This window comes from Cucumis melo, chromosome 3, assembly GCF_025177605.1.
Source record: "Cucumis melo cultivar AY chromosome 3, USDA_Cmelo_AY_1.0, whole genome shotgun sequence".
In the NCBI taxonomy this organism is placed as follows: domain Eukaryota; kingdom Viridiplantae; phylum Streptophyta; class Magnoliopsida; order Cucurbitales; family Cucurbitaceae; genus Cucumis; species Cucumis melo.
The window spans coordinates 7,102,347-7,128,213 of record NC_066859.1 but is presented as its reverse complement, the minus strand read 5'-3'; the positions used below and the strand labels follow the sequence as shown (position 1 = coordinate 7,128,213).

Here is a 25,867-nt window from a genome sequence, read left to right as displayed (position 1 = left end):
TATTGTTCTTCAATATTAAAATTTGTATGAATATTTCTAAATAATTAAAAAATTATATGAACCGTTTTTAATAATGACATGTAATTAAAAAATTAAATGTAAATTAAAATAATTTTTAATAACCAAATTACATTTAATTATTTGATTGATAAAAGAAAATCAATGTGTTTCACAACTCGGACGTCGTCGATTTCGAACTGGTTGTCGACGTCGACTCTAAACTCTATGTTGTTCACGGTCCTCTTGGTTCTCTGGTTCTTGTTGGTACTCTTGTCGATCTGATACATCTGCAAATACTTCATGATACAGATATTCGTTATGTTCCTCATAGCCACGTCCGTGTCCATGCATGTAAGAAGTTGACGGACTGACATCCATGTATGAAGACGATGGACCGACCCCTGCATCATAATGTCCTGTACCGACCTCAGAATCACAATATCCTACTCCAAATGTTGGCATCATCGCCATCGGACTACCATAACCAGTTTGGCTCTGTCTTTGTGTCGTAGGAGACACTTCTTCCACATTATGGTAAACTTCATTGAGTTCAGCTTCTTCCACTCGAACACGTCCCCTATGAATTGGTGGAGGTACAATAGGTAGATCGTACGTATTATGTATCTCCTCCATGTACCTCTCATTATTATTACATATATCAAGGACTTGTTGTGGATCATCTGCTATATAACGAAGTCTTGTGTTGTTTGATCTCTATAAATTGTAAAAAAAATTAGAAATATTTAATTGAATAAATAATTTAATTAATTATACAATATTTAAATATGTACCAAATGACCACGGCTGCTCCTGGTCGAGTGATGTACAGTCTCGTAATATTATTATACCAATGGATGTATTATTGAGTCACATCCATATCAAATTGCTGAATCGAACTCCTATTGTCATAAATCTTTTACGAGATCGCCATCGCACTACTAAATGTGCAACCCTGTCAGACCAATCTGTAACTCTCAAGTCAATGTTATGTAGAACTGGCTCAGTATTGCATACTGATGGGATATTTTGTTTAAGGCCGAACTGTCTAAGCACCCAATCGGGATGATGCCACTCACCAATATGGAAACATATGAGAGGACTGATGGTCCGCCATATATCTTGATCGTTCTTACAAAAATTTGGCAAATTATCAATCACATCTTTGTAAGGCTCCCAAATATTCTGAAACATCACACATTACATTAAAAATAAATAAATATATGTTTATTAATGAATAAAGAAATTAAAATTTCAGTATCGACATTCCTGATCATGCTGAAGAAGGTCGAACATGTACCTATACTGACTAACTACATGAGTAGCCGATCTAGTTATACAAAATTGGTCTCTCCAACTGTATTAATAAAGTAAATTTTAGATTTTGATTTAGGGGTCTTTCAAAAATATAAAAAAGCGGCAAAGTACTTACACTGTATAGAACAATTCTGATCGTTTAATTAATTAGGTTACACGATCATTTAGATTTGGCTACATGATCGTTTAGATTTGGCTACACGATCGTTTGGTTTTGGCTACACGATCGTTTAGATTTGGCTACCCCAAATCAAAACCATTTTTTTTCAAAATTTGGTATACGATCGTTTAAATTTGGCTAGAAGATCGTTTAGATTTGGCTACACGATCGTTTAGATTTGGAATTCCAAATCTGAACGATTTTTTTTCAAAATTTGGTATACAATCGTTTAGATTTGACTACATGATCATTTAGATTTGGCTACATGATCGTTTAGATTTGGGGTTCCAAATATAAACGATTTTTTTCAAAATTTGGTATATGATCGTTTAGATTTGGCTACCATAAATATAAACCATTTTTTTTCAAAATTTGGTATACGATCATTTAGATTTGGCTACACGATAATTTAGATTTGGCTACATGATCATTTAGATTTGGCTACACGTTCGTTTAGATTTGGCTACACGATCGTTTAGATTTGAGGTTCCAAATCTAAACGATTTTTTTTTCAAAATTTGGTATACGATTGTTTAGATTTGGCTACACGGTCGTCTAGATTTGGGGTTCCAAATCTAAACGGTTTTTTTTTCAAAATTTGGTATACGATCGTTTAGATTTGGCTACACGATCGTTTAGATTTTGCTACATGATCATTTAGATTTGGCTACACGATCGTTTAGATTTGGAATCCAAAATCTAAACGATTTATTTTTTAATTTTGATATACGATCGTTTAGATTTGGCTACACGATTGTTTAGATTTGGCTACACAATCGTTTAGATTTGGGGTTCCAAATCTAAACGATTTTTTTTTTCAATTTTGGTATACGATGGCTTAGATTTAACTATACGATCGTTTACATTTGGTATACGATCGCTTAGATTTGGTGTTTTGTTACATTTGTGTAAGTTTCCCTTTGATTTAATTATATCACTCATTTAGTATTAAACTATTGTTTGATATAAATTAAAATAAGATAGCATATCGTGAACCAAGTGCTCGTCCAGGTATTAGATGATCATTTGCATGTGTAAGCTGTGGAGCTATTGTGGGAAATCGTTCCCAAGCCCATATTTGAAGAAGTATTAACATACCAGCAATGTCACGAACATCTCGCTTCGATGCTTTGCATAGTTGTCTATACAACCATGCCAAGCACGCTCCACCCCACGAACATCGACCCGCCTCATGTAAATCACCCAATAATGGCAGGAACATCAGATGCACAAAACTACCTGATTTATTAGAAAATAGACTTTCACCCATCAATTGTAAAATGTATGCTCTTGCATATATGATCACGATTTCCTCTTCTGCATCGTGATCAAGTCCTGGAAATTGTGACGCCAACCACGTGAGATTTAATCTTGATCCTTTTATTTTATTAGCCGGTAGGACCACACCAAGTAACATCTGACATAAATTTATCCAGTCTTCATGCACTTGACTGATAACAAGTTCTCCATCGACAGGTATCCCTAACAACACTTCTACGTCCTGTAAGGTGATAGTGCACTCTCCAGTGGGCATATGAAACGTATGCGTCTCCGGTCTCCATCTCTCAAGGAGTGCAGTAATAAGTTGCCAATCTAACTGGATGAAACCCCATCTAGTCGCCCATAAAATCCAAATACTTGGAGCAGAGGCAATATGTTACGGTGAAGTGGGATATTGCGTTAGACTACTGCCTCACTACGTATACAACCCAACTCACCTACCGATCTATCGTCCCACACAATTGAAGATCGATGAAAAGATTGATCATACAGAATAGTAGAATCAATCGGTCCTCGGTTTAAAGTCATAATCTATACAGAAAATATTAATTAAAATGTAAACAAGTAGGTACAACAAAAAATGCTACATAATGGATTATATAAAATAAGTTTATTAAACTAGTTGGTACACAAAAAAAAAATTAAGTACACAATTTCTTAATTATCAGGTGCTCGTCTCTATAGCAAAGGACATTTCCTTCAATTGTGACCTCGTTGACCACAAAATCTATATTGTACTTGAAAACTCGGTTTCCTCCAATCCATCTCATTATGATATCGTGAACTCTTCGGTCGATCAGGTTTTCTCAACAATGATGGGTCAGGATGTAAGACAGGCATAACAAGTGTGATCTAGTAATCTTTATGTGGTACTGGCTGAAACTGAGGAGAGTAACATGAAACATACGTTGAAAGTTTGTAGTAGTCCTCAATGAAATCTTCGTAGCTCATGTTAAATCGCGAACAAACCGTCATAAAATGCGAACATGGTATGCCAAAAGCTTGCCATTTGTTACATGAACAGTATTGTTCTGAAGCATTCAACCTTAATATTTGAATATTTTCTCCTTTCACATTAAGGCTATGGCGTCCGGTTTTCACATGAAACACGCCTTCATGTCGATCATATGATTGCACCTCATGTTTACTAGATTTTGCAGCCCATTTCAAGATTTTATCAAGGGCGTACCTGCAAAGTGACTTCACTTAGTACCGTAGACTTATTCAAAACTGATTGCATGTGATTTCTTCTCTTCTTTTCTTAAAATAATTGACACATTTACAGAATGTTGCTTGAGCAAGAGCATTTAGGACTCCATTCATGCACTCTGATAGATTTTTCGTCATCCATCCATACCTAAATCCGCCGTCATGTGCTTGAGTCCATTGCTCAATATCAATGTCGTAAAAAAAGTTCAAACAGTTGCTGTTAATTTTTCTGATGTCTTCAATTGCTTTATTAAATTTTTGAATTTGGAATTGACATACGACACGATATACATAATTTTTCAATGTATTAAACTTAAACTTTTTATTGAAGTTGTTGACAATATGACGAAAACAGAACCTATGGTGACATTGAGGTTCTGTCCATCAGTTTCTTGGATTGTTTACAGCGATATAATGCCAGCATGTCGATCTAAAACTAAACATACCTCATCATGGAATACAACTTTTTTGAGGTGCTGCAAAAACCACCCCCAGGAATCTGCAGACTCCTCATCTACAATGGCAAACGCAAGTGGGAGAAGATGTCCATTTGAGTCGACAGATGTGGCTATCAGCAACTTGCCTCGATATTTACCATATAAGTGAGTGTCATCTATCTAAACAATCGGCCGACATTGACTGAAGACTTCTAGCCAAGGACCAAATGCCCAAAATACAGAAGTGAGAACAACATGCCCTTCAATGTTTGTGTCACGCACTCTCCATTCCACGCATGCTTCAGAATTAGTGTGTTTAACCCTATACAGCCACTTGGGCAAAAGTTTATATGATCCGTCCTAGTCACCGAACACTTTTGCCACCGCTTTTCTTTTACCATCCCATGCTCTGTGATAAGGAACATGATATCCAAATTTTGTTTTCATGTCGGACTGTAGTTGTGCGATGTTGATTGATGGTTTTTCTTTTATAGCATCACAAAACTCTCGGGTCATCATTGAAGAATCTAATTGTACATGACTCTAACTGAGTTCGGAATAAAAACACGTGTGTTGCTCAGGTAATTTAGTAATCTCGAACATACCATGTGCTTTTTTCTTGGATGCACGAAGCCTCCACGTGCACCCTTCTGCCCACTTCTTACATCGAATTGCCCAGATAGTTGGTGTTGATTCCACTACCTCATATGGTGCATGATTCTTAATGGCAAAATATTTTACCATATGTTGAAGTGTTTCTTTATCTTGACATATCATTCCCTTATACAGTTCTGAATTGTCAACAACCACAGGGGCTACAATCGGGTCGTGTTCACGAATACTATCTATTACATCCATATCTATCTGGTTGGGTGTATTTGATGGTAATTCATGTTCTGAATTGTCATATACAGTTCTGAATTTATCTTGACATATCATTCCCTTATACAGTTCTGAATTGTCAACAACCACAAGGGCTACAATTGGATCGTGTTCACAAATACTATCTATTACATCCATATCTATCTGAGTGAGTGTATTTGATGGTAATTCATGTTCACGACCATCAAAGTCAAACTCTTCAAACTCATCATCTATTTCTGTTCGAAAGTCCATGTATTTATTATTATCCACCATTTCTTCATCGTCATATACCGACGATGCAACTAGTTCAGAGTTAGGGACAATAACCTAAGTTCGATCTTCGAGCTGACTAAATGGTTCTGAATTCAAATTTATATCCAAACCCACTCTACTCACATTGACATATAGATGCACCATGTTCGGGATTGGCATTGTAATCAAAACCATAGTTTTCATTGTTTGTTCATTTGATATAGGGAATGACATAACCTTATTAGTCCTGAGGGAGTTAGATTTGGATGTCTATATATAATTTCTATATCACTTCTGCGTATATCTATACCAATTGATGATCCTACGATTTCAATAAATTGTTCAAAGACAATTCCACTATTTACACTTATGGTAAAGCCTCCACAAGTTGGTTGAATACTATCAATCATATTACCATTCATAAACAACATAAATCCCAAAATTTTGTCCGCCATTTTCTAAGAAAAGAAAAAAACCAACAATATATTATCTTTGATTATTTAACAATAAAATCTAATAAAATTATGTTTTACAAAATTATGCTTAATAATTAAACATAAATCAAAATCCCTTAAATTTAACAAAATCTAACAAAAATTGAAACAATTATAACAAAAATTATCTTTAAATATTTAACCACAAAACTAACCAAATTTAATGTTTAACATAACTAATAAAATTTAACAAAGCTTAATTAATTAAATATAAATCTAAACCTTTTTAATTTAACAAAATCTAACAACAATTGAAATAATAATAACAAAATTATCTTTAATTATTTAACAACAAAATCTAACAAAATTATGTTTAATGAAACTAATAAAATTTAACAAAATTATGCTTAATTAATTAAATATAAATCTACTAGTTAGATTTAACAAATCGAACAACAATTAAAACAATAATAACAAAATTATCTTTAATTATTTAACAACTAAACTAACAAAAATTAATTAAACATAAATCTATAACCATTCCCTTTAACAAAATCTAACAATAATTAAAATAATAACGATAATAAAATTAAAGAAAAACATACTCTGTCATCGATGAGGGAGATCTCGTTCTTCGTTGGAAAGAAAAAGAAGATAAGTAGTGGCTAATTCATTGGAAGAAAGAAAAGAAAATATATGGGAAAGAAGAAGATTGGAAAGAGATGAGAAAATATGTGTGGAAGAAGAAAATTGGAAGGAGATTTAAAGAAAGAAAAATGATCACGGGTAGTATTTTTTATGGAATGGCCGTGAAAGACCATTTACGCAAGCAGAAGAAGGCAGAGGTGCCCGGAAGAAGCAAGCGTGAGATTCTGATTCTTTTTTTTTCGACGTAGGTCTAGTCGTTTTGTTTTTATTTTTTTATTTTTAAATATGGAAAAAAATCGTTTATACTAAATTTTCAAAAAAAAAAAATCTTTTAGATTTGGGGTAGCCAAATTTAAACGATCGTATACCAAATTTTGAAAAAAAATTAGAATTGAAATCCTAAATCGGCTTTCTTCTTTTCTTTTTTACGCAGATAGTGTATAAAGAATCTTGAAAGAATTGGTTAGACATTAGAGTAACCAAAATTAAAATATCGTGTATAAAGAATATGAACAAAAAATCGTTTATATCAAATTTTGAAAAAAAGAATTGTTTAAATTTGGTAATCGTGTAAGCAAATCTAAACGATCGTGTAGGAAAATTTAAATGATCGTATACCACATTTTGAAAAAAAATAGATTTGGAACCCCAAATGTAAACGATCGTGTAGCCAAATGTAAACGATCGTGTATCCAAATCTAAACGATCTTATATCAAAGTTTGAATTTTTTTTTTTAGATTTGGAACCCCAAATCTAAATCTAAACGATCGTGTAGCCAAATCTAAATGATTATATACCAAATTTTGAAAGAAAAAAAAATGGTTTAGATTTGGGGTAACCAAATCTAAAAAATCGTGTAGACAAATCTAAACGATCGTGTAGACAAATCTAAACGATCGTGTACCTAAGTAATTAAACGATCGTGTGCCAAATCGCGTTACCAAATATATTAAACGCATTATTAACGGAATATTTTTGGTATTTTACACGATGTCCTTTTCCCTTTGAATATTGTAGGTCTGGCCTTCAAGACCTTTGTTTGTTTTTTTTTTTAAATAGAGGTGAAGACCCAACCTATTAAAAATCATAATATTATAATAAATATTTCCAAAACAAGAGCATATATCTAAATATTTTTCTTATTTACTATATTTTAAATAAAAGGTGGGTATAAAAGTGGAATAATAATAAAAGAAAAAATAGTTGAGGTGAGGGAGATGTTAGAGAGGATGTTAGGAACAAAAATGTAAAGCATCCAACTTGGAGGGCCCCACCAGACTGCCACATTAGCACCACTTCATCTTCCCCTTCCTAACTAAAAGTCTAAAACCACACGCACCCCCACACACGCGGAGGTCAAAATATGACCTTTTTGTTTTTCTATTTTATTTAACTAATAACTAACCTTTACATGAATCTGGGTCCCACCCTTCACGCCTCCCGTTCGTTACTCTTTCTTTTTCTAAATTAACAAATCTAAAAACAACATTCAACATAACCTACATAACTATGCAACACTAAATTAGGAATTTTTTTAAAAAACTTTAATAATTGTATGAATATAATTAAAATCAAGAAAACTACCAAATATTTATAAAATATAATAAATTTTACATTTTAAATTTTATTTATGAAAGACCATCAATGTATTTTATAGAAATCTATCAATATCTACCAATGTTTATCATTGACAAAATTTAAAATTTTACTATATTTTGTAAATATGTTTGATTCATTATACTCTATTTAAAAATATTTCCTAAACAAAATATATAATTATATTAATAATTTAAACCTTTAAATTTTAGGCATATCATTGTCTTTTACCTTTAGGTAGTAAATATGAGTAAATTTGTTTGATAAAATGGAGTATGGGAAAGAAATAGATTTATAATTTTGAAATGAGATTACGCGTAAGAATCCAAATTGGTTCGTTGAAAATAAAGTTAAAAGAAAGGAGGTGAATTTGAGAGAATCTGTGAATACCATTTTCCCTTTGAAAGAGGAAGAAAAAGAAGAAAGAAAAGAAAGAGAAAATAGAAGAAGAAGATAATATTGAGGCTAAGAAGTTGGCGGTGTTGTAGTCCTTAGTCAATACGTCCCCACTCTCATTACTTTATTTTATTTTATTTTATTTTATTTTATTTTATTTTATGTTAATACTTTTGAACACGAACTTAAATTCTATTGGATACCACAAACGAATCAGATCATCAATGTAACGACCCAACTCCTTATGCTGAATCGAAGTCATTACTAAATATAGAACAAGTGGTTTAAGTCTAAAAATTTTATTAAAAGCATACGGTTCAAGAAATTCATTTATAAAAACATAAACAAGGTAGTCATGCAAAAATGTAAAAACGTTCTGAAATCCTACTCGGGCCCTATCTACATAAAAGATAGTGAAAAATAAAAAGTACTCAAACTCAAATGCTAAAATCTGAAATAAGAAATAAGCGGAAGCGGTAGTCCCTATGGCCCTCCTCGGTCTCACTTCGGGTCGCTCGCCAGCTTGCCCTTGCCCTTGCCCCGTCCTCTACCTGAAAACATAAAATGGAGAGAATGAGTATAAAAATACTCAGTAAGGGACCCACTACTAGTCCCACTAGGTGCCTGTTAACTTCCTTGTAACGACCCGACTCTTTATGCTGAATCGAAGTGGTTACTGAATCTAGGATCAGTGTTTAAGTCATAAAATCTGGTGTAAATAAATGCAAAGAAATCTAGCAAATGTATTTATGAAAGATAGTTAAGGTAACATGTAGAAATACGAGTTAAGTTTAAAATCCCTAAGCGGGCCCTATCTACAAAAATAACCAAAGTAAACATGCAGAAAGCCGAAACATGAATTTAACTGTAAAGTAAAACATGTGCGGAAGCAGGAAAACCCCTATGGCTCGCCACGGTCACTTCACGTCGCTCGCCAGCTTGCCTTTGCCCTTACCTCGTCCTCTACCTGAAAACATAAAATGAAGAGAATGAGTATAAAAATACTCAGTAAGGGACCCACTACTAGTCCCACTAGGTGCCTGTTGGCTTCCCTATCGAGTCCTGAAAACTGGTACCCAATCTCTGGCACGTTCCCGAACACGTGCAACATGCGCTCCCGTAGGAACGAAAATCTGGTCTTCGGTGTTCCGAGGGAGCACCTAGGACATGCTGGTCTGTAGTGAACCCGGGGGTAACACTAAGACAACCGGGATGCGAGGACCCCGTCGAGTCACTCGGTCATATCTATATCCATGCTAGACTGGCGTCCCGTCGGACCACACAGTCCTAAATAGGTGGTGATCCCGAAGGACACCCATGCAGGTACGACTCTACTGGGTTGCTAACAGGGACCCTAGTCTTAACATACATATACATCTCATCATCATACAACTATGACGAAATAGTGAACACTAGCTCCCTTCCCTTCCTCAACAGTCTCTACATCGTCAGAACAATTCCAAACATTTCGGTCATATGCTACCGAGCATTCGTATCACAACGTCCTCCTACAGTCAGCAGTTCAACACAACATACGGCCACATACTACTGAGCATTAATATCATAACATCGTCATACAGTCAACAGTTCAATACACCATACGGTCAATCATCAGTATGCATATCTCACAGTATGCGAAATCTTACAATTTGTTCATGGGTCTAGTAGTAGAAATCTCTTACCTCGAGATGTTGCTAGATGAGTTCCTACTGAGGAAGTCCTAAGCTGCAGTTGGTCCAAGTTGCTTCTTGAGGAAAGTAATTAAATTAATTAAATTTCCAAATTAACTCATTTAATTACTGGGCAGGCTAGGGAATTTGGAAATTTACCAAAAACTAGGTGGAAGGAGCCAAAATTGTCTTGGCGGCTCGGCTGGAAGAAGGACAGAATCGGCTCGGCTCAGTCCTGGCGAAAGGGGCTTGCGCGAGCGGCTCGGCTCACGTCAGCAGGGAGGCGCGGCTCGGCTTGGAGTAGGCGCGCGCGCGGAGTTCGGGTTCGGCGGGCGGCGCGGGCGCAGATCAGCCGAAACGCGGGTTCTGCTTCACGGCTGGAGGCGCGCGGCTGACGCCGTCGACTGCTGCGGGTCGGTGACTTGGCAGTGCGCGGCTTCACGCAGTGGTTGGCGGTTGCGCACGATGGGACTGGGCGGCTCGGCGACGCGGCTTCAGCTGCTCTCCCTCGGATCGATGCGGCGCGGCGCAGGCACGGGTGTAACGCGGCTTCGGGCGACGGCTGGCGTGCGACGGCTCGACTTGACCTGATCTCCGACGCGGCTGGGACGATGTGCGTCGACTCGGCGGCGGCGGCGTGGCTAGGGTTTCTCGGCTTCTTCTTCTTCTTTCTCTTTTTCTTTTTTCCTTTTTCTTTTCCTTTTCTTTTCCTTTTCTTTTCCTTTCCTTTTCCTTTTATAAAATAAATTCCCCTCTTTTTCTCTTCTTTAATAAATTCCAAATTTCACTCTTCTCTCTCTAATTTACCAATATTTCCCCCAAATTCCTCCTTTCCCTCAACTTCCAAATACCAATTAAATCTTTAATTACCAAGTATAATTAAAGTTGAAATTTGCTTAATATTTTAAAAGGGGAAAAATTCACATCTTGATGACATAAGTTTCATTATTTAATTATAAACAAATAGATGAATAAAATAAAAATAAATAATTGAATTTAAAAAAATGAACGACATGAGATCATTGGGGTGTTACATACTTCCCCCCTTAGAAAGCTTTCGTCCTCGAAAGCTCTACTCCTCGAACAGCTCTGGGTACTGGGTCTTCATGTCCTCTTCTCTCTCCCACGTGGCCTCTTCAACTCCATGGTTCTGCCAAAGGACTTTGACTAGTGGAATATCTCGACTACGAAGCTTCTTGATCTCTCTTGCCAAGATCTCGACAGGCTGCTCCTCATAGCTCAAGTTCTCACTGACCTGTAGGGGCTCGAAGTCCACGACGTGCGTCGGGTCTGCGACATACCTCCTCAACATGGAGACATGGAATACGTCATGCACTGCTGAGAGGGATGGGGGCAAGGCCAAACGATAAGCCACAGGGCCAATCCGTTCCAGTATCTCAAATGGCCCCACGAAACGTGGACTCAACTTCCCCTTCTTCTCGAACCTCAGAACGCCCTTCATCGGTGCTACCTTCAAAAAGACCATATCTCCCACTTCAAACTCGAGGTCCTTACGTCGTACATCAGCGTAACTCTTCTGTCTGCTCTGTGCGGTCAGCATACGAGCTCGGATCTTCTGTATGGCTGCATTGGTAGTCTGCACTAACTCGGGGCCTAGCATCCTCTGCTCTCCAACCTCGCCCCAGCAGACAGGGGATCTACAGCACTTGCCATACAGACCCTCAAACGGAGCCATACCAATGGTAGCCTGGTAACTGTTATTATAGGCGAACTCCATTAGATGCAGGTGGGAGTCCCAACTTCCTGAAAACTCTAGCACACAGGCCCGCAGCATATCCTCCAAAATCTGGTTCAGTCTCTCTGTCTGACCATCAGTCTGAGGGTGGAATGCCGTGCTGAAGTCCAGCCTCGTACCTAATGCAAGTTGGAGCCCTTGCCAAAATTTCGAAGTGAAACGGGCATCCCTGTCTGAAACGATGGATACTGGTACTCCGTGCAGTCTTACTATTTCCGTCATGTATAACTGCCCCCACTTGCTGGCAGTGTACGTGGATTTCCCTGGCACGAAGTGGGCTGTCTTCGTGAGTCTGTCGACCACAACCCAGATCACCGTGTAGCCCTTCAAGGTCTTGGGCAGTCCCGTGATAAAGTCCATCGACACACTCTCCCACTTCCACCCTGGCACACTCAAGGGTTGCAACAACCCTGCTGGATGCTGCCTAGGTGCCTTCACCTGCTGGCACACCAAGCACCTACTGACGAACTCTGCTACATCCCTCTTCATGCCCCTCCACCAATAGACACTCCTTAAGTCCTGGTACATCTTCGTACTCCCAGGGTGCATGGTAAACGGGGAACTGTGAGCCTCAGTCAAAAGCTCTGTCTTAACTGCGCTGTCTTCCGGCACACACAGGCGCCCCTCAAACATAAGGCCATCATCAGAGGATATAGAGAACTCTTCACCTTGCCCCGTCTCTACCATACGACGTTTCTCTGCCAAGTAAGGATCACTCAGCTGAGCAGCAATGATCTTTTGCCTCAAGGTTGGCTGAACTGTCAACTGAGCCAACTGTGCGGCAACCTCACCTACTGAGACTGCAATCTCGGCTCTCTCCAAATCCCTGAGTAAGGGGGTCTGCTTCGTGATTAGCGCTGCTGAATGTGCAACCTTCCTACTCAGCGCGTCAGCCACTACATTTGCTTTACCTGGATGGTACAGGATCTCGCAGTCGTAGTCTTTCACCAACTCGAGCCACCTCCTCTGCCTCATGTTCAACTCCTTCTGAGTGAAGAAATACTTCAGGCTCTTGTGGTCGGTGTAAATCTGAATCTTCTCACCGTACAGATAGTGCCTCCATATCTTCAGTGCAAAGACTACAGCTGCCAACTCCAAGTCGTGGGTAGGGTAGTTCTGCTCATGATTCTTCAACTGGCGTGAGGCATACGCAACTACCTTACCTTGCTGCATCAGGACACATCCCAGTCCTTTCTTAGAGGCATCACTATAGATCACAAAACTTCCCGACCCATCAGGCACTGTCAGGACTGGTGCCGTCACTAGCTTCTGCTTAAGCTCTTGGAAACTACTCTCACATGCTGGGCTCCAGACAAAAGGGGTTCCCTTCCTGGTCAACTGGGTCAATGGGCTGGCTATGCGTGAGAAGTCTTCTACAAACCTCCTGTAGTATCCTGCCAGACCCAGAAAACTGCGAATCTCACTGACTGTAGACGGTCGAGGCCAGTTGGTCACCGCTTCGACCTTAGCTGGGTCCACCGAGACTCCCTCACTGGAAACCACGTGCCCTAAAAATGTCACCTTCTTTAACCAGAACTCACACTTGGAGAACTTGGCGTATAGCTTATGAGCTCGAAGGGTCTCCAAGACTTGGTGCAAGTGCTCTTCGTGTTCGGCCTCAGTCTTGGAATAGATCAAGATATCGTCAATGAAGACTATGACGAATTGGTCTAGAAAGTCCTTAAACACCCTGTTCATCAAGTCCATGAACACTGCAGGGGCATTAGTTAAACCAAAGGACATCACTATGAATTCGTAGTGTCCGTACCTCGAACGAAAGGCCGTCTTGGGAATATCACCGTCCCTAATCCTCAACTGGTGATAGCCTGATCGCAGGTCGATCTTGGAAAAGACGGTGGCCCCCTGTAACTGGTCAAACAAGTCCTCAATCCTGGGTAAGGGGTAGCGGTTTTTAACTGTCACCTTGTTCAACTCTCGGTAGTCAATGCAAAGGCGCATCGACCCATCCTTCTTCTTCACGAACAACACTGGGGCTCCCCACGGTGATACACTGGGCCGGATAAAGCCCTTGTCCAACAGCTCCTGTAACTGGACTTTCAACTCCTTTAATTCGGCTGGGGCCATTCTGTAAGGAGCTCTAGAGATAGGGGCGGTGCCGGGCTCTAACTCGATGGCGAAGTCTACCTCCCTAGGAGGCGGAAGTCCTGGGAGTTCGTCGGGGAAAACGTCAGGGTACTCCCTTACTACTGGTTCGGAAGATAGGGAAACTTCTGGTTCTGCCACATCTACTACGCTTGCCAAGATACCCCAAGTACCCTGGCTAAGTAGCTTACTCGCCTTCATTGCTGAGATGACCTTGGGTATACCTACCATGCCTGCTCCTCTAAATTTAAACTTATCCCCTGAAGGAGGGTTAAAGACTACTTCCTTATTGAAACAGTCTATGGTTGCATGGTTAGTGGACAACCAATCCATGCCTAAAATTACATCGAAATCTTGCATATCTAGCACCAGTAAGGTTACATCCAAGGTATGGTTTGCTATTTCTACCCAACATGCCCTTATTTTTTCCTTAGACAAAAGGGCCTCTCCAGAAGGAGTAGAGACAGACAAGGCACTACCCAACGGTTCTACTTCTAAACCCGCATGCTTGACAAAAATAGAGGATATAAATGAATGCGATGACCCCGAGTCAAATAGTACCAAAGCATAATGCCCCAAGATTGGGAGCGTACCTGTCACCACCGTACTAGCTCGCTCGGCCTCCTGCCGGTTCGTGGCAAAGACTCTCCCCTGCTGGGGAGCAGAAGGCTGACGTGGCGTCGTCTCTAAGGGTTTCCGAGGACACGCATCAGCAGTGTGCCCCGGCTGCCTGCACCTGAAGCAGACTCCACTCCCAGCTAAACATTGTCCTCCATGGACCTTCCCACAGGTAGTACAAGTGGGTAGCTCTCTCAAAGTTCTCCCAGCTGCTGCCAGCTCCCGACGGTGTCTCTGGAAGACACCTCCTGACCTCGGAGTCCGCTGTGGTATTACGTCGGGCTGCGCCTCCGCCTTCCTCTTCTGTCCCGAGGCTGACCCTGTGCCGACAACCTTAGATTGACCAGCTCTCTCATGCAGGCTCAGATCCAGTGCTATGCGTAGAGCATCCGCATGAGTGGTTGGCCGAAGAGCTCGTACAAAACCCTGGAGGTCTAACCTGAGGCCATTAACAAATCTCTCAGTCCTGGCGGCCTCATCCCTTACCACATCAGGGGCAAAACGGGACAACAGGTCGAACTCGGCATCATACTGTTCCACGCTCAGTTTGCCTTGCTCCAAGTTTAGGAATTCTTGGAGCTTGGCGTGCTTCACGTTGGCAGAGAAGAACTTAGCATAAAAGCTCTCCCTGAATTGCTCCCATGTGATCTTGCTGGCATCTCCTCCCAGCGCCCTCTCAGCAGTCTCCCACCAGGCAGTCCCCCTATCCTCCAAACAGAAAGCTGCACACTGCACCTTCTGGTCTTCTGGGCACTTCATGTACCTGAAGATCGTCTCTATGGATGTCAACCACAGCTGGGCTCTAAAGGGGTTGTCCAAGGATCCGTCGAAAGTCTTCGGGTTGTACTTCCTAAAATCCCTCAAGTGCTTGGCCTCAGCTGACAGTTGTACTGGCACCGGCTGAGCTTCCACCGGGGCTGGAGGGATGACGGGCTGGTCCTGAACAGGGGCTGGAGGGACTACAGGCTGGTCCTGAACAGGGGCGGCCTGGTTCTGCTGAGCAGCGAGGAACGGCGCTAGAGCAGCTTGCAGCATGGCCTGGTAACGCTGCTCCATTGCGGCGAGATCCGCCTGAGTGACCGGTGCATTAGGGTTGACTGGTACGTCGGGGTTGACTGGCGGCGCGGCAGGTTGCTCCGCCGGTTGGCCACGACCGGCTCCTCTGCCTCCCCTGCCACCTCCTCGGCGTGCACCTCTACGTGGCGGCATTCTTCCTAAAATTCACCAACAAATTTTTCACCACTAGAGCTCAATATTCTCACTCTAAGTCTAATCTAATCAGGCAACATTATAATCTTAATATTTGTAAAGCTTTAGGCATACCTGGCGAGTGACGAAGGACCGTATAGCCATAGGGTGAGGTAAAAATCAAAACAAAATGACTTACATCATAAGTCAGTCTACAGGACCTAAAACACTGGGCTCTGATACCAACTGTAACGACCCGACTCTTTATGCTGAATCGAAGTGGTTACTGAATCTAGGATCAGTGTTTAAGTCATAAAATCTGGTGTAAATAAATGCAAAGAAATCTAGCAAATGTATTTATGAAAGATAGTTAAGGTAACATGTAGAAATACGAGTTAAGTTTAAAATCCCTAAGCGGGCCCTATCTACAAAAATAACCAAAGTAAACATGCAGAAAGCCGAAACATGAATTTAACTGTAAAGTAAAACATGTGCGGAAGCAGGAAAACCCCTATGGCTCGCCACGGTCACTTCACGTCGCTCGCCAGCTTGCCTTTGCCCTTACCTCGTCCTCTACCTGAAAACATAAAATGAAGAGAATGAGTATAAAAATACTCAGTAAGGGACCCACTACTAGTCCCACTAGGTGCCTGTTGGCTTCCCTATCGAGTCCTGAAAACTGGTACCCAATCTCTGGCACGTTCCCGAACACGTGCAACATGCGCTCCCGTAGGAACGAAAATCTGGTCTTCGGTGTTCCGAGGGAGCACCTAGGACATGCTGGTCTGTAGTGAACCCGGGGGTAACACTAAGACAACCGGGATGCGAGGACCCCGTCGAGTCACTCGGTCATATCTATATCCATGCTAGACTGGCGTCCCGTCGGACCACACAGTCCTAAATAGGTGGTGATCCCGAAGGACACCCATGCAGGTACGACTCTACTGGGTTGCTAACAGGGACCCTAGTCTTAACATACATATACATCTCATCATCATACAACTATGACGAAATAGTGAACACTAGCTCCCTTCCCTTCCTCAACAGTCTCTACATCGTCAGAACAATTCCAAACATTTCGGTCATATGCTACCGAGCATTCGTATCACAACGTCCTCCTACAGTCAGCAGTTCAACACAACATACGGCCACATACTACTGAGCATTAATATCATAACATCGTCATACAGTCAACAGTTCAATACACCATACGGTCAATCATCAGTATGCATATCTCACAGTATGCGAAATCTTACAATTTGTTCATGGGTCTAGTAGTAGAAATCTCTTACCTCGAGATGTTGCTAGATGAGTTCCTACTGAGGAAGTCCTAAGCTGCAGTTGGTCCAAGTTGCTTCTTGAGGAAAGTAATTAAATTAATTAAATTTCCAAATTAACTCATTTAATTACTGGGCAGGCTAGGGAATTTGGAAATTTACCAAAAACTAGGTGGAAGGAGCCAAAATTGTCTTGGCGGCTCGGCTGGAAGAAGGACAGAATCGGCTCGGCTCAGTCCTGGCGAAAGGGGCTTGCGCGAGCGGCTCGGCTCACGTCAGCAGGGAGGCGCGGCTCGGCTTGGAGTAGGCGCGCGCGCGGAGTTCGGGTTCGGCGGGCGGCGCGGGCGCAGATCAGCCGAAACGCGGGTTCTGCTTCACGGCTGGAGGCGCGCGGCTGACGCCGTCGACTGCTGCGGGTCGGTGACTTGGCAGTGCGCGGCTTCACGCAGTGGTTGGCGGTTGCGCACGATGGGACTGGGCGGCTCGGCGACGCGGCTTCAGCTGCTCTCCCTCGGATCGATGCGGCGCGGCGCAGGCACGGGTGTAACGCGGCTTCGGGCGACGGCTGGCGTGCGACGGCTCGACTTGACCTGATCTCCGACGCGGCTGGGACGATGTGCGTCGACTCGGCGGCGGCGGCGTGGCTAGGGTTTCTCGGCTTCTTCTTCTTCTTTCTCTTTTTCTTTTTTCCTTTTTCTTTTCCTTTTCTTTTCCTTTTCTTTTCCTTTCCTTTTCCTTTTATAAAATAAATTCCCCTCTTTTTCTCTTCTTTAATAAATTCCAAATTTCACTCTTCTCTCTCTAATTTACCAATATTTCCCCCAAATTCCTCCTTTCCCTCAACTTCCAAATACCAATTAAATCTTTAATTACCAAGTATAATTAAAGTTGAAATTTGCTTAATATTTTAAAAGGGGAAAAATTCACATCTTGATGACATAAGTTTCATTATTTAATTATAAACAAATAGATGAATAAAATAAAAATAAATAATTGAATTTAAAAAAATGAACGACATGAGATCATTGGGGTGTTACATTCCTGTTAGAGTCCTGATAACTGGTACCCAATCTCTGGCACGTTCCCGAACACGTGCAATCATGCGCTCCCGTAGGAACGTAACTCTGGTCTTCGGTGCCCGGGGACACCTAGGACAGTCGGGATGCGAGGACCCCGTCGAGTCACTCGAGTCATGTCTATATCATGCTAGACTGGCGTCCCGTCGGACCACACAGTCCTCAATAGGTGGTGATCCCGAAGGACACCCATGCAGGTACGACTCTAACAGAAATCAAGCTAACAGGTACCCTAATTGCAGTAAACATACACATGGCATCAGCATATAACATGTCACATAAATCATTTCTACACTCTCCGTCCCGTCATTCGTCGTAACCATAATAGATCTTGCCACACATAACAGGCTATAGCACAACTATATCGTCATTTGCATCATACTAGCATTTATTTCAGGCATCATACTGTCAAATCCTCAATATGCAACATAGGGCATACACAGTCTCATACTTCAAACATGAAACTAGTAGTAGAATCTCTTACCTGGAGATCTACTTGTCGAGTCCTAACCGCGAGGCAGTACGCTTTCCAAGCGACGAAGTCCTAACTGTTTCATAAGTCAAAATTCGTAAATAGGTCGCCAACGACTAACGGTTCAAGACTCAATTGAAATAACTTACCCTAGAGAGGTTGCAGTGCTCGAGCCCCTACTGAAGAAATCCCGCGCTGCAGCAATTTCTTGGTCCAAGACGTCCCTTGAGGAAAAATAATTTAATTTAGACCCAAATTAATTTAACTAACGTCCGAGCATGGAGTCTTACCGGAAAAACCACAATAATTAATTAGATTACCAAAATTTAGGTGGATGGAGCCAAATTAGTCCTGGCGGCTCGGCTGGAAGAAGACAGGACCGGCTCGGCTTGGGCAGACGCGGCTCGGCTCGGTACAGGAAGCTACGCGGGCGGCTCGGCTTGCAACAGGGAGGAGATGCGGCTCGGCTACGCGGAACGCGCGGCGCGGCTTCCCACGCGGACGCGGTTCACACGCGGGGAGGGCTGGACGCGGCGCGGCTTCAGTTTCGGCTTCGGGCGCGCGGACGGTGGAGCGGCTCCGGGTTCGTTCGTCGGCTGGAGTGAAGCGCGGCGGATCGGCTTTGAGCGGCGGCTGCGGGAGACGGCTGGGCGCGGAGCGAAGCGGCTCCCTTCGGCTCGATCGGGTGGCGCGGCTGACGGAACTCCTCGGATCGACGCGGCGCTGCGAGCTTCGGCGGATCGGCTTGATCGAAGCGACGCGGCGCGGCTCAGCTACTCTCCTGATCGGAGCGGCGCGGCGTCGGCGGTCCCCCCTTAGGTCGAAGCGGCGCGGCGGGTTCCGGCTCGGCTGGCGGCTGCGGACTCGGCTGCAGACGCGCGGAGGATGGCTCGGCTTCCCTTCGGCTTGCAGACGCGCGGTGGATCGGCTCGGCGCTTGTCGAAGCTGGCGGCGTGCGGCGTGCGGCGGCGGCGTGCGGCGTGCGGCGGCGGCGTGCGGCGGCGACGTGCGGCGGCGCGGAGGGTGGCGGCGGCTAGGGTTTCCCTTTTTTTTTTCTTTTCTTCTTTGGGGAGATGAGGAGTCTCACGTCTCCCAATGCCTCTTTTTTAAAAGAAATCCCAAAATAAAAAAGAATTTAATAGCCCCCTTTTCCTCTCTCTCCACCCTTGACCCTTTCCAAGGCAATTAATTAATTTGCCACTCCATTGATTTACTAATTTACCCCTAACTTCAATAGTTTATAAAAAAGGAAACAACTTTAGTTTAATAAGGATAATATTAACTACACTTAGTATTAATATTATTAGTGGTCCAAAATAACAAAGGAAACCGAAAAATGTTGGGCGTTACAATCTTCCCTCCTAAAAAAAAACTTTCGTCCTCGAAAGTTCTAATCCTCGAACAGCTCGGGGTGCTGGGCTCTAATGTCCTCTTCTTTCTCCCACGTTGCCTCTTCCACTCCATGGTTTTGCCAAAGGATTTTGACCAGTGGAATTTCTCGACTGCGAAGCTTCTTGACCTCCCTTGCCAGGACCTCGACAGGCTGCTCCTCGTAGCTCAGATTCTCGCTAACCTGCAGTGGCTCGAAGTCCACCACATGTGTTGGGTCTGCGACATATTTCCTCAGCATGGAGATATGGAATACGTCGTGCACTGCAGCAAACGATGGGGGTAGCGCCAAGCGGTAAGCCACGGGGCCAATCCGCTCCAATATCTCGAACGGCCCTACGAAGCGTGGGCTCAGCTTCCCCTTCTTCGCGAACCTCAGAACACCCTTCATGGGTGCAACCTTCAGAAAGACCATATCTCCCACTTCAAACTCGAGGTCCTTACGTCGTACATCAGCGTAACTCTTCTGTCTGCTCTGGGCTGTCAGCATACGAGCTCGGATCTTCTGTATGGCTGCGTTGGTCGTCTGCACTAATTCGGGGCCTAGCATCCTCTGCTCTCCAACCTCGCCCCAGCAGACAGGGGATCTACAGCACTTGCCATACAGAGCCTCGAACGGTGCCATACCGATAGTAGCCTGGTAGCTGTTGTTATAGGCAAACTCCATCAGATGCAGATGGGAGTCCCAACTTCCTGAAAACTCTAGTACGCAGGCTCGCAGCATGTCTTCTAAAGTCTGGTTCAATCTCTCTGTCTGACCATCAGTCTGAGGGTGGAATGCCGTGCTGAAGTCCAACCTTGTACCTAATGCAATTTGAAGTCCTTTCCAGAACTTCGATGTGAAACGGGCGTCTCTGTCTGAAATGATGGATACGGGTACTCCATGTAGTCTCACAATCTCTGTCATATATAGCTGCCCCCACTTACTGGCAGTGTAAGTGGATTTCCCTGGCACGAAATGGGCCGACTTCGTGAGTCTGTCGACCACGACCCAGATCACCGTGTAGCCCCTTAGGGTCTTGGGCAGTCCCGTAATAAAATCCATCGACACACTCTCCCACTTCCACCCTGGCACACTCAAGGGTTGCAACAACCCTGCTGGATGCTGCCTAGGTGCCTTCACCTGCTGGCACACCAAGCATCTACTGACAAAGTCTGCCACATCCCTCTTCATGCCCCTCCACCAATAGACACTCCTTAAGTCCTGGTACATCTTCGTACTCCCAGGGTGCATGGTAAACGGGGAACTGTGAGCCTCAGTCAAAAGCTCCGTCTTAACTGCGCTGTCTTCCGGCACACACAGGCGTCCTTCAAACATAAGGCCATCGTCAGAGGATATGGAGAAGCCTTCACCTTGCTCTGTCTCTACCACGCGACGCTTCTCTGCCAAATAAGGATCATTCAGCTGAGCAGCAATGATCTTTTGCCTCAAGGTTGGCTGAACTGTCAACTGAGCCAACTGTGCGGTAACCTCACCTACTGAGACTGCAATCTCTGCCCTCTCAAAGTCCCTGAGTAAGGGGGTCTGCTTGGTGATTAGCGCTGCTGAATGTGCAACTTTCCTACTTAGCGCATCAGCCACTACATTCGCTTTACCTGGGTGGTATAGGATCTCGCAGTCGTAGTCTTTCACCAACTCAAGCCACCTCCTCTGCCTCATGTTCAACTCCTTCTGGGTGAAGAAGTACTTCAGGCTCTTATGATCGGTGTAAATCTGAATCTTCTCACCGTACAGATAGTGCCTCCATATCTTCAGTGCAAAGACTACAGCTGCCAACTCCAAGTCATGGGTAGGGTAGTTCTGCTCATGGATCTTCAACTGGCGGGAGGCATAAGCAACTACCTTACCCTGCTGCATCAGGACACAACCTAGTCCCTTCTTGGAGGCGTCACTATAGATTACAAAGTTTCCCGAACCATCGGGCACTGTCAGGACCGGTGCAGTCACTAGCTTCTGTTTGAGCTCCTGAAAGCTCCTCTCGCAAGCTGGGCTCCAGACAAAAGGGGTTCCCTTCTTGGTCAACTGGGTCAACGGGCTGGCTATACGTGAGAAGTCTTCCACGAACCTCCTGTAGTAACCTGCCAAGCCCAGAAAACTTCGAATTTCACTAACCGTGGACGGTCGGGTCCAGTTGGTCACCGCTTCAATCTTTGCGGGATCTACTGAAACTCCCTCACTGGAAACCACGTGGCCAAGAAACGTCACCTTCCTTAACCAGAATTCACACTTGGAGAACTTGGCATACAACTTGTTGGCTCGAAGGGTCTCCAAAACTTGGTGTAAGTGCTCCTCGTGCTCAGCCTCAGTTTTTGAGTAAATGAGGATGTCGTCAATGAAGACTATGACGAACGAGTCTAGAAACTCCTTAAACACCCTGTTCATCAGATCCATGAATACTGCAGGAGCGTTAGTCAAGCCGAAAGACATCACAACGAATTCGTAATGTCCGTACCTCGATCGAAAGGCCGTCTTGGGGATGTCACCGTCCCTAATCCTCAACTGGTGATAGCCTGATCGCAGGTCGATCTTGGAGAAGACGGTGGCTCCCTGCAACTGATCGAACAGGTCATCAATCCTGGGCAAGGGGTAGCGGTTTTTGACTGTCACCTTGTTCAGCTCTCGGTAGTCAATACAAAGGCGCATTGACCCATCCTTCTTCTTCACGAACAATACTGGGGCTCCCCAAGGCGACACACTGGGCCGGATGAAGCCTTTGTCCAGCAACTCCTGTAACTGGACCTTCAACTCCTTTAGTTCGGCTGGAGCCATTCTGTAAGGGGCCCTCGAGATTGGGGCAGTGCCCGGCTCTAACTCGATAGCGAAGTCTACTTCTCTGGGAGGCGGAAGTCCTGGAAGTTCGTCTGGAAAAACATCGGGGTACTCTCTTACCACTGGTTCGGAAGATAGGGAAACTTCCGGCTCTCTCACATCCACTACGCTTGCCAAAATACCCCAAGTACCCTGGCTGAGTAGTTTACTAGCCTTCATGGCTGAGATGACCTTGGGTATACATACCATGCCTGCCCCCCTGAATTTGAAACTAGCCTCGGAGGGAGGGTTGAAGACAACTTCCTTGCCATAACAGTCTATATTTGCATGGTTGGCTGATAGCCAATCCATGCCTAGTATCACATCAAAATCCTGCATGTCTAACACTAGCAAGGTCACGTCTAACATACGATTCGCTATCTCTACCCGACATGCCTTTATTTGTTCTTTGGATAACAGGACCTCCCCAGATGGAGTAGAAACCGACAAAACACTACCCAAAGGCTCTACCTCTAAACCCACATGCTGAACGAAAACGGAGGATATAAACGAGTGGGATGACCCAGAGTCAAATAGCACAAAAGCATAGTGCCCCAAAATTGGGAGCGTACCTGTCACCATAGTGCCAGCTCGCTCGGCCTCCTGCCGGGTAGTGGCGAAAACTCTCCCCTGCTGGGCCGCAGAAGGCTGGGGCGGTGTCGTCTCAAAGGGTTTCCGAGGACACATATCAGCAGTGTGCCCCGGCTGTCTGCACCTAAAGCAGACTCCACTTCCAGCCAAGCAACGACCTCCGTGGACTCTCCCGCAGGTAGTACAAGCGGGTAGCTCTCTCAGAGTCCTCCCGGCTGCTGCAAGCTCCCGTCGGTGTCTCTGGAAGACACCTCCTGACCTCAGTGTTCGCTGCGGTGCTACGTCAGGCTGCGTCTCAACCTTTCTCTTCTGTCCCAAGGCTGACCCTCTGCCGGCAGCCTTAGACGCATCGGCTCTCTCAGGCAGGCTCAAATCCAGTGCTATACGTAGTGCATCAGCATGCGTGGCTGGGCGGAGGGCTCTGACAATGCCCTGAAGGTCTAGCCTGAGTCCTCTAACAAATTTCTCCGTCCTGGCAGCCTCATCTCTTACCATATCGGGAGCAAAGCGGGACAGCATATCGAACTCGGCGTCGTACTGCTCCACCGTCATGTCGCCTTGCTCCAAGTTTAGGAACTCTTGCAGCTTGGCGTGCTTCACATTGGCGGAGAAAAACTTAGCATAGAAGTTCTCCTTGAACTGCTCCCATGTTATTTTGCTTACATCGCCCCCTAGCATTCTCTCCGCGGTCTCCCACCAGGCGGTGCCCCTGTCCTCCAAGAAGAAGACTGCACACTGCACCTTCTGGTCTTCTGGGCACTTCATGTACCGGAAAATAGTCTCTATGGACGTCAACCACATTTGGGCCTTTGTGGGGTTGTCCATGGATCCGTCAAAGGTCTTGGGATTATACTTCCTGAAATCCCGTAAGTGTTTCGCCTCGGCCGACAGTTGAACTGGTACTGGTTGAGCTTCCTCAGGGGCTGGAGGAGCGACGGCCTGAGCCTGAACAGGGGCGGCCTGGGCCTGAGCAGGGGCGGCCTCGGCCTGAACAGGGGCGGCCTGGTTCTGCTGGGCGGCAAGGAAAGGCGCCAAAGCAGCTTGCAGCATGTCCTGATAACGCTGCTCCATTGCGGCGAGATCCGCCTGGGTGACCGGTGCGTTTGGGTCGACTGCCGGTGCAACAGGTGGCGCCTCCGGCTGGCCACGACCGGCTCCTCTGCCTCCCCTACCACCTCCTCGGCGTGTACCTCTACGTGGCGGCATTCTCCCTAAAATTCACCAACAAACTTCTCACCACAAGAACTTAACACCCTATATCTAGGTCTTAGACTATTCAGGCAAAATTGTAATCTTAACATTAGCAAGGCTTTAGACATACCTGGCGAGTGCCGAAGGACCGTATAGCCATAGGGTGAAGTAAAACCAAACAAAAATGACTTACATCGTAGGTCAGTCTACAGAACCTAAAACACTGTGCTCTGATACCAACTGTAACGACCCAACTCCTTATGCTGAATCGAAGTCATTACTAAATATAGAACAAGTGGTTTAAGTCTAAAAATTTTATTAAAAGCATACGGTTCAAGAAATTCATTTATAAAAACATAAACAAGGTAGTCATGCAAAAATGTAAAAACGTTCTGAAATCCTACTCGGGCCCTATCTACATAAAAGATAGTGAAAAATAAAAAGTACTCAAACTCAAATGCTAAAATCTGAAATAAGAAATAAGCGGAAGCGGTAGTCCCTATGGCCCTCCTCGGTCTCACTTCGGGTCGCTCGCCAGCTTGCCCTTGCCCTTGCCCCGTCCTCTACCTGAAAACATAAAATGGAGAGAATGAGTATAAAAATACTCAGTAAGGGACCCACTACTAGTCCCACTAGGTGCCTGTTAACTTCCTGTTAGAGTCCTGATAACTGGTACCCAATCTCTGGCACGTTCCCGAACACGTGCAATCATGCGCTCCCGTAGGAACGTAACTCTGGTCTTCGGTGCCCGGGGACACCTAGGACAGTCGGGATGCGAGGACCCCGTCGAGTCACTCGAGTCATGTCTATATCATGCTAGACTGGCGTCCCGTCGGACCACACAGTCCTCAATAGGTGGTGATCCCGAAGGACACCCATGCAGGTACGACTCTAACAGAAATCAAGCTAACAGGTACCCTAATTGCAGTAAACATACACATGGCATCAGCATATAACATGTCACATAAATCATTTCTACACTCTCTGTCCCGTCATTCGTCGTAACCATAATAGATCTTGCCACACATAACAGGCTATAGCACAACTATATCGTCATTTGCATCATACTAGCATTTATTTCAGGCATCATACTGTCAAATCCTCAATATGCAACATAGGGCATACACAGTCTCAT

At 44.2% G+C, this 25,867-nt stretch overlaps 1 protein-coding gene across 1 annotated transcript; it reads right to left on the bottom strand.

The window, feature by feature from the left end:
- Positions 1–216: 216 nt before the first annotated feature.
- Positions 217–25,650, bottom strand: LOC127148649 (uncharacterized). The gene is made up of 8 exons (XM_051082844.1): positions 22,256–25,650; positions 17,220–17,284; positions 11,552–15,953; positions 8,006–8,076; positions 5,007–5,567; positions 4,411–4,478; positions 952–1,182; positions 217–714 (listed from the first exon to the last, which is right to left on the bottom strand). Exons 1-8 carry the CDS (start codon positions 24,745–24,747, stop codon positions 217–219), a joined length of 8,388 nt encoding a protein of 2,795 aa, XP_050938801.1. The 5' UTR covers positions 24,748–25,650.
- Positions 25,651–25,867: the final 217 nt, after the last annotated feature.